This window comes from Hippopotamus amphibius, chromosome 17, assembly GCF_030028045.1.
Source record: "Hippopotamus amphibius kiboko isolate mHipAmp2 chromosome 17, mHipAmp2.hap2, whole genome shotgun sequence".
NCBI classification, from domain to species: domain Eukaryota; kingdom Metazoa; phylum Chordata; class Mammalia; order Artiodactyla; family Hippopotamidae; genus Hippopotamus; species Hippopotamus amphibius.
The window spans coordinates 38,006,174-38,015,627 of NC_080202.1; the positions used below are offsets into that span (position 1 = coordinate 38,006,174).

The following is a 9,454-nucleotide window of genomic DNA, read 5'->3' on the forward strand; positions in this document are numbered from 1 at the left end:
ATTTTCAGACTTTTGAGTGGTCTAAACCTAAAGTAACAAAAATACATGTCCTAAATCTGTATTATTGCTATATACTAAAAAAACAGACTCAGTGTTGACAGATCTTCCAATTCAAGCCACAAATTCAGATTTCATGTGCAATCTCCCAATTTCTAACTGATTACAACTAATTCAAATTTTTCTAAAACACTGTGTAGACCAAACAAAATCCTCAGTGCCTTGAATGTCACTGGACAGACCATAGAACTAGGTAAGTACATAGAGGAATATAAAATCTGTATGAAGAAGCTATACCTAAGAGTAATTACTTTATTAATAACCAATACATAAACATGATTAATACTAAACTAAAATTACCTGACCTAATTTACAGAGAGTATGTTATTAAGCTTGTAACAGACTGTCAAAATCTCTAACACATAAATATAGATGAAACTATTCTAGCTCATTTAAAAAAAAATTCTCATAAATCTTCCTGTTTCTAAAGAAAAATGCCATTTGGTGAACAGTTTTTTTGGTTTTTGGGGTTGTTTTGTTTATAAGTGGTAATATTCCTTCCCACTGTTTATTTCACCAGAACATACCTAAAGAGCACTACATTTGAACAAAAAGAAAAAAGCAACCTATTCCCAAACTGCCTTTTAAAAAATTTTTCAGAAACACAGAAATGAAGCATTTACTGGGGTGTGGTCCAAAGGGTAAAATGAATAAAAACCTTTCAGAGTTTGAAGTTTATGCCAAAAGAATAATAACAGTGGTTCAGTTGCATGTCCTTTTTTAAAATTATTTATTTGGCTACACTGGGTTTTAGTTGCAGGATCTTCGTTGCCACATGCGGAATCTTTGTTGTGGCACGCAGCATCTTTTAATTTTGGCATGCAGGCTCTTAGTTGCGGCATGTGGGATCTAGTTCTCTGATCAGGGATGGAACCCAGGCTTCCTGCATTGAGTACAGAGTCTTAACCACTGGACCACCAGGGAAGTCCCTAATTACACATCTTAATCTTTACCTAGGAAGCCCTATTTTCATCCATCAACATCTACAATGAATTTAATGGAAGCCAAGCGGTTAATCTACCATGTCAAGATACCTGTACTACACTACATACACCAAATGACATTTATCTCACTACTGTTGTGCCATTTTGAGGGAAAGTGTTCATGCACTTTGGAAAGGCACAGGGTACAACATCTAGTTACAAGTACATTCCAATAACTCCTGAGTTTATACTAATGAATTAAACTATTTGTTGAACAGCAAGTAATTTTTTTTTTCAGGGTATCGCCATTTCTGGAAGGCTGGAAAGGAAGAACTAAAGGAACAAAAATACTTGTCTTAATAATAGAACTCCACTCAAATTTTAAAAATCAGACAGTATATTCTGTCTCATATTAGAGATGGTTTTTTTTCTTGGGGGGGCCGCATCTTCTGGCATGCAGGGAACTTCCCTTATCTCAGGGATCAAACCCTCGCCCCCGGAGGCTCGGAGTTTTAACCACTGGATCACCAGGGAAGCCCCCAGAGATGCATTTTAAACAACAGAAAAATCCATAGAAAGTGCTTCTTTTACCACTTAGTGTCAGATACACAGTAATCACTTAATACATGTTGTTATTATTAAGACACATGCACAGAAACCAAGACTAAATGTGCACCTAACAGCTTATAAAGTGCCTAATCAAAATGATACAAAATTTAAGAACTATGTGATGTATTGTATAGCACATATTACATATTATACTGAATATCAGCAGACTCTCTGTACCATCCAAGGAATCCAATTTAAAACATCCATGTGGACTTATGCATGTGCTTAAGTACTCAACCACCACACTGATCATTTTGACGCTTTCCCAAAAAGAGTACTGATCCGATGATTCAATATGATTTCTCACACATTAACATATTATTGAATACTACACATACATTCCACTTAATACAAGTCAACTATACTTTAATTAAAAAACAAATTTAGGTAATAAATCAAAGGAATTTCAGCATTAAGAGCTTCACTTTCCAAGCTTAAAATAGAAGCAGAATGTTAAAATTGGCATATAAATTGTGTTGAGAACAAGCTTATTTTCAACTTTTCCATTTGGTGCTGTTAACGAATGGAACGTTAGTATATCCTTTCTTTGATTCAAATCCAGGGTTAGTTAAGTCTTCTTGTAGTCCCATACAGACTGTACTTTGACTGAACCAAAAGCTAAGTAATGGTTCTACAGAAGAGACAGCTTGACCATTGGTAACAATTTTACAATGAAAGTTTCCTAAGAGCTAGGAAGGCAGCAATCTGAGACAATTTTTTTCTGAATAAGTCTTTACTATAAGCACTCAGAAATATACCTTACATGTCCTAGTAGGACTCGAAGGGTTTTTTTCTGATTGCTAAAATCCTGAGACCTTAGTAAAAGGAAATCGCCAGTGTGATAATTCCACATACCAGTCAGTCTGAAGCCCAAGTCACTTTGCCTAACAAGGGATTTCATCGTTAAAATTTTGTAATAATCATCGCCTTTGTGGATAGGACTATAATTTCTAAAGACAATAAGCAGCAAATAATTAGTAAACACAAATTGAGCCAAGTTTTCTAACAAAAGGGACATTAAAAAGAGCAAGCTGCAGAAAGTCAAACATAACATGTAAGCATACATAACACTCCTATTTATTGTTTGTAGCTGCTTTTATATACCATAAAACTTTAGAATGGGACTTTCCTGCTGGCAGAGTGGATAGGACTGTGCGCTCCCAATGCAGGGGGCTGGGGTTGCATCGCTGGTCAGGGAACCAGCTCCCACATGCATGCCACAACTAAGAGGCTCGCTTACCGCAACTAAGACCCGGTGCACCAAAATAAATAAACAAAACAAAACTTTATAAACAGGAATAAAACCCACCAAAAAAGAGAATTTACCTCTTGGGGTGAGGGTGGGAAGAGATGGAAATGGGCTTTAGTGGTATCTGTGACATTTTGTTTTCCAAAAAACATCATGCACACACGCTAAAGGAAATGGGGCAAAACAGTAATATCTGCTAAATCTGGGTGGTGGGTTACTTCTCCGTATTTAAAATATTTCCTAATTTAAAATAAAATTTTAAAGTGATTACAAGTGGCCAAATAAACTGAGAACTACATACTTGTATGGTGTTCAAAATGCAATCTCCAAGATTTAGAGAACTAATCTCAATTAACAACAAAACAGCTGTCTGAAGACTCAGTCCTTTGCCACTAACTCACATACAGATTAGAATAAGATTTACTTTACAATAACAGGCTCATTTATGTAGCAAAGTTCAGAGAAGTTTCATAGATAATTTACTACTCAAGACCACATTTATCTAGGTTGTATTGGACAATATCAGCTATCAAGAACCAGGAAGTTTGGGCTTCCTAGGTGGCGCAGTGGTTAAGAATCCGCCTGCCAATGCAGAGGTCACAGGTTCGATCCCAGCTCCAGGAAGATCCCACATGCTGCGGAGCAACTAAGCCCGTGTGCCATTAAAAAAAAAAAAAAGAACCAGGAAGTTAAAAAAAAAAAAAAAAAAAGCCTTTATGGAAGCCAGAATAGATGATACAAAGTCCATACAATAAAGCTCATACCTTTCAGTCAGAAGAGAATCCATCAAGCCCTCACTTAGAAAAATTTTAAGCTCAAACAAGCTTGTTTATTTGGTTACTTAGACCTCTTCAGATCAAGTTCAGTAAAATAGAAAAGGGAAGAAATTGCACAATAAGCAGCAAGTAATAACCTCGGAGTAAGGAAAACAAAAAAAACTTTAAAGAACAGATACGAAACTAATAAGTTACAGTACACAGTGGTGGGTAATCTATGGTTATAAGCATCAATGACATTTTCAGAATGCTGTCCAGTATTTAGAAGAAAACAAACAAAGAATACGAGGAATTATAATGTTTAAAATGATAAATATTTCCGTCAAATCAGTAAATATTTCTTAAAGTCTGAGTGCCTCAAAGGGTAAGCTTCATTTATCTGGAAAATTCAACGCAGAATTCATTGCCAGATGATACTGGATAAAACCTACCATACAAAAGTTTCTCATGTTCAGGTGTTTCCTCATTGATACATTTCAAGGAACAGAATAGAAAATCTGAACAAATTCAATTCCTTATGACCAGTCTTTCAAATTTAATTTCTTAAGACTAGTGATCTAGCACAATGCTGGACAAATTAATTTTATCTTTTTTAAGTAATAAAAAACTACCCAACTGACTGCATATAAAATCTGCAAAATTGGGGCAGAAAATTCCATAACACAGGGTTGACAATAACATCCATTTAGGTGCCAAGTTTTAGCCTGCCAAACAATCCACTGTATCTGTAACTCTCCTCTAAGTGCCAATTTAGTCATCACCATTATGAATATTTTGTTGGCAGAGGCCAGGGATTGTTTAGTATATCCTGATTTCTGGCCTTGAAGGATGAAGTTAATTTCCCCGGCACAGGTAAAATATTTCCATAAGAGAATTACTTTATAAACCACTATACACTCATAACCAGGAACTGCAGCCTCTCACATAAACTTGTAATCTAGTTTTAAATTAATTATCCACAAAGTAAGAGAGTCAGAATTTGAAATAGCTAATAAGTCTGTTCCTCTAAAATACCCTAATGTAAAAGTAAAAGAAAGGGAATGTCCCATTTTTCTAGGCCCATGATAACACATTTTCAAAACCTGCTGAATTAGACCACACTCACTTACGTAAAAGACAACTACTTTTTAAATCAGTGCACACTGACTAATTTTCATCTTTCCCATAAGTCCACACCCCAGGCCAGGTTAAAAATCCACTAAGTTTCTAATATGTAACCTGTACAAATACTCTGGGCTTATCATAAAATTCTGCAACTAAAGCAACCAAGCAACTTGCATACTTTGTGCAATGTAATTCCAAATTGTTAGGGAACTGACACAATACCAGTTATCAATCTAGGCTTCTAGACATATAATAATGTCCACATTTTTAGATTTCCACAATCAGATACCACCAAATGCCACAAGTTAAACGTATTGCTCCAATCTATGGATTTCAAAAACATCAATATATGCTTGTTACTACTGTTAACTTTTTACTAAAGTTAACTCCTCTTTGCACTTCCAAAGGTGGCAATGCATACAATTAAAAAGTCCAACCATCCTTTACTAAAACCTATTAGAATTCACTATCATGCCATCTTTCGTGTTGCCACCTAGCCTGAAAAAAATTTTCTGAAAAGCTTTGAAAACTTCATGTTACTAAAAAAAAAAAAAAAAAAATTTATTTCCTTGTATCAAATTAACAAGTTCCTGCTAATACCTAGTACATTACCGCGTGCTCCTTTAATGGCCCAAACCAAGCAGGAAAGGGGTATGGAGAAGCATGTCACGGCTTGTTGTTCTACGCTAATACTTAAACAAAACTCATTTCCCAATAAAATAATCATCTTAAAATCTTTATTGACAATTTTTTTCTGAAACTTTTCCCTAAATATGTATACCTCTCAAAATTATGAACCCACTATGGGGTAAACCAACTACTGGGGTAAAGAAACAAATGATTGTTTTTTAATGACAGTCTTTTCACATAATGCGAACTCATTCATTGCTAGGTCCTTCTTCCCGCAGGTCTGCCAAGTCACAAGACACACTACTGTTTACAATCCCTCCCATCTGCCCCCAGCCAATATATATCAAACATTCTAGTCACTTGGCTTAAATAAACAGTCTCCCAAATAACTCTCTCAAATCCTAATTTAGACCCAAGATGCACTCATTCTGATTCATATTCTTAATGGAAAATTTTTAAATCACCTGACGTTCACAGGGGTAAGTTTTGCCTTCTGATGCAGCCAGACAACACAGCCCTCATGCTTTCATGAAAGAATCCCAAATGTGACAGGATACTTTTTCATTCTACACTTTTAGACATATTTTCAACCTGAGTACTCAGCTTTCAAAAACAACTGCCAACTTACAATTCATTCAAATGCTATGCTAGTCTGCATTTCTTTCATTTGGCTGCTTACATACACCCTGTTCTTTAAAGTTGAGGCCTACTGATTTTTCCCCGACTGCAGTAGGAAAAGAAATGAAACAAAATATATTTACCATCATTCTTTTTAAAGATAACTACTAAACAGTTCCCATTTTTCATTACAGACTTCACATAATACATCATAAAACATGGTATCACAAATGTCTATTGTTCCGGACCTTTGCAGGGCATCAATACTAATGATCTCCAAAATCAAACAATACTTTAGATCATCTGCGGGGGGAGGGGCGGGGGGAGCATGATTCACCGAAAACTGCAATGAAGAGTAATGGAACATTTTCACCAGTGGTATGCTAAAACTAATAGCTCCTTTCAGAGGAGAGTACTACTAAGCAACCATCGCTGTAGCAATAAATCCACCTGCTTCAAAGGCTGCAAAGCTAGGAAGATGTAAGGAAAAGCGGAGACGGGGGTCCTCCTTCAGCTTCTCTAGAGGTTAGGAGAAAACAAAGTCACTGCTGCACTGTCACTTGAGGGGAAGGGGAAGAGGGTGGGGGCGGATCATCTTAGAAACCCAGCCCCTGGGCCGGAGCAGGCGGGGAGAAGTCAGCAAGGCTGCCCGGGATTAACATTCTCCTTCTCACCCTCTTCCCCCTTCTAGAATCTCCCCTCGTCGCTAAAGCGCGGCAGCCGGAGTCCCAGATGACCGCCCCTTCCAATGTGTCCTCCGTGGGGCGTAGGGAGAACAAGAGAAAAGAACTGAGTCAGGAGGCGGATCATGGACTCGGATGACCCCCTCTGGCCTCCCCAACACCCTCCAGCCTCTCCCGGACCACGACCAAGCCCGGAAGGGCCGGGGTCTGGGGGAGGCCCGACACAGGTGTGCTGGCCCCGAGGGGCGCACGCGCCCGGCCGGCCGGTTCCCCGCGGCGCTCCCGCAGCACAGCCCGCGCCCCAGCCCAGCAGGGCACAGCACGGCCGCCCCAGATGGGCGCGCCCGTCCCCGCGCCGGCCTCCCCAACCCCAGGTCCGCAGCGCCCAGGCCCGCCCGCCCGCTCGCCCGGCCGGCCGGGCCCCCAGCCCAGCCCGCGGGCGCGGCCTAACTGCTTGCCCGGCAACTCGCCCCCGGTGCCCAAGGGTCGCCGTACCTGGGCGGAGGCCTCCAACTTGCCCTCGAAGGTGAAGTCCAGCAAGTCGGGCTTGAGGCAAAGGCTGTAGTTGATGGGGCAGACATCGGCAGGCAGCCGCTCGAAGGGCCTCTTCTCCGGCATCGCGGCGAGGCCCAGGCTGTGGAGGCGGCGGCGGCGGCGAGAGGAGCTGCTGAGGAGGAGAAGGAGGAGGGGAGGAGGCGGAGGGCCGAGGAAGAGCAGGCGGCGAGCGAGGGAGGGGGCGGCGGCTGCCAGCCACATCCACCGAGCGCCGGCGACCGCCTGAGGAGAGCGACCGGGGGAGCCTGGGGGCGGGGGAGAGACCCAGCCCGAGCGCCAGGAGCCGGGAGGGAGGCAGTGCGGGCGGGCGGGCGGGCGGGCTGGCGGGCCGGCTGCCTACGGGGAAGGGGGCGGAGGGGAGGGAAGGGGAGGAGGGCCAGCAGGGAGGGAGGGAGGGAGGCGGCGGCGGTGGCAGCAGCTGCGTGCGCGGCCCCGCCGGGCGGGCGCGCCTCCGCCGCTGTGCGCGCGCGCGCCGGGCAGGGGGCGGGGCCGGCGAGGCTGGAGGATGCGGGGTCGCGGGCGGGGTCGCGGGCGAGCCCTCGCGGCGGGAGCCGGCTGTCGGCGCCGCACCTGCTTGCGCCGCTGCTGAGAGCAGACAGCCTGCGAGCCGGAAGGAGCCCGGAAGGGGCTGAGAAAAGGCGTGAGGGGCCCCCAGTAAAGCACACACACTCCCCCCCAACCCCCCCTACCCCCCGGGGTGTCTTTGGCAATAGAAGCCTATGCAGTTGGTCTGTGCAGCCAGGGCAAAATGTTAAAATATCAATTCAGAGCAAAACCCCAAATTAGATTTTTGCCTCCAGATCAGCAGAAAGCCCTGATTGGAGACTCTTTGGCCGTAATTATTCCAGTTATTTTAATTAGTAACTTCAAGGGATGATATGAAAAATTTTGTCGGAAGACCTTTAATAATCCACGTTACTTAAACCAGTAAGATTTGGACGTTTGAGGGAGTGATTTCAGAAGTTAGAAGATTTTTGTTTTCATGATTTAATGCTCAAAAATAAGATATGTGTCATCTTTTTTCTATTTTCATCTTTGTTTCTGCTTTTTATAACAAAATAAAAGACCTGATAATTCCCTGGCGGTCCAATGGTTAGGACTCTGTGCTGTCATTGCCAGGGCCTGGGTTCCATCCCTGGTCAGGGAACTAAGATCCCACAAGCCTCATGGTGGGGCCAAAAAAATAATAATAAAATAAAAGACCTTTTAGCAGTGTGGGCTCTTTAAAGGTAAGTTAGCTGTGACTCCCTCAGTTTTATAAGCTATCTTGCAAATTGAGGTATATATATTTTTAACATAAATATATATATTAATTACATATAAATGTGTATATATTTAAATATATGTTTTAAAGTGTCAAGGATGAGGAGATTTTATCTGTAATTCCCCATATTACTTTATAGAACCTTCTTATGTAGAACCCCTTGATTTTCAAAACTTAATGCTGAAAGTTGTGCTGGACCACCCTTGTCCAATAGAGATATCATGCAAGCCAGCTAAGTAACTTTAAATTCAAAAAGAAAGAAAAAAAAGGTGAAATTGATACATCTTATTTAACCCAATATACCCAAAATATTATCTTTTCAACATCTAATTAATATGAAAATATTAATGAGGGAGTTCCCTGGTTGTCTAGTGGTTAGGGTTCCGGGCTTTCACTGCCATAGCCTGGATTCAGTCCCTGTTGGGGGAACTGAGTTCCCTCAAGCCACGCAGCCAAATAAATAAATAAATAAATATGTATATGATTTTTTTTTTCCATAATAAGGCTTTGAAATCCAGTGTGTATTTTACATTTACAGCACATCTCAATTCTGACTAGGCACATTTTGGATGCTCAACAGCCCCCTGTGACTAGTGGCTAATATATTAATCAGCACAGTCTTGGACACTAGGCCTGCTCTCCTATCCTCTGAATCCTACATACCTCTTAGGACAGACTGAAAAGCTGCAATCCTTTCAAAATAAGATGTGAGATGGGGCCTTTTGTTACATGGATGCATTTCTATGACCACTTTTGGGTCATAAAATAATAATATAATACTAATATATTAATAATTTAATTAATAATTGCATAATAATGTATCAAGTGTTTACCTAATGCTTTGCATGTAGTAATTTATTTAATCCATTCAACAGTTCTGTTAGGTGGACATTATTATCCCCACTTTACAGATGAGAAAACAGGCACACAGAGATTTAGTGACTTGCCCAAGGTCATACAGTTAATAAATGGCAGAGCTGGCATTA

At 41.3% G+C, this 9,454-nt stretch overlaps 1 protein-coding gene across 1 annotated transcript in view; it reads right to left on the bottom strand.

Moving 5' to 3' along the window:
• NPEPPS (aminopeptidase puromycin sensitive) overlaps positions 1-7,529 on the bottom strand; it is a 95,812-nt gene extending 88,283 nt beyond the window's left edge. The window contains exon 1 of the mRNA XM_057714925.1: positions 7,145-7,529. Within this exon, the coding sequence (XP_057570908.1) occupies positions 7,145-7,405 (261 nt within the window). The 5' untranslated portion in view covers positions 7,406-7,529. The remainder of the gene's footprint in view (positions 1-7,144) is intronic.
• Between the last annotated feature and the right edge of the window lie 1,925 nt (positions 7,530-9,454).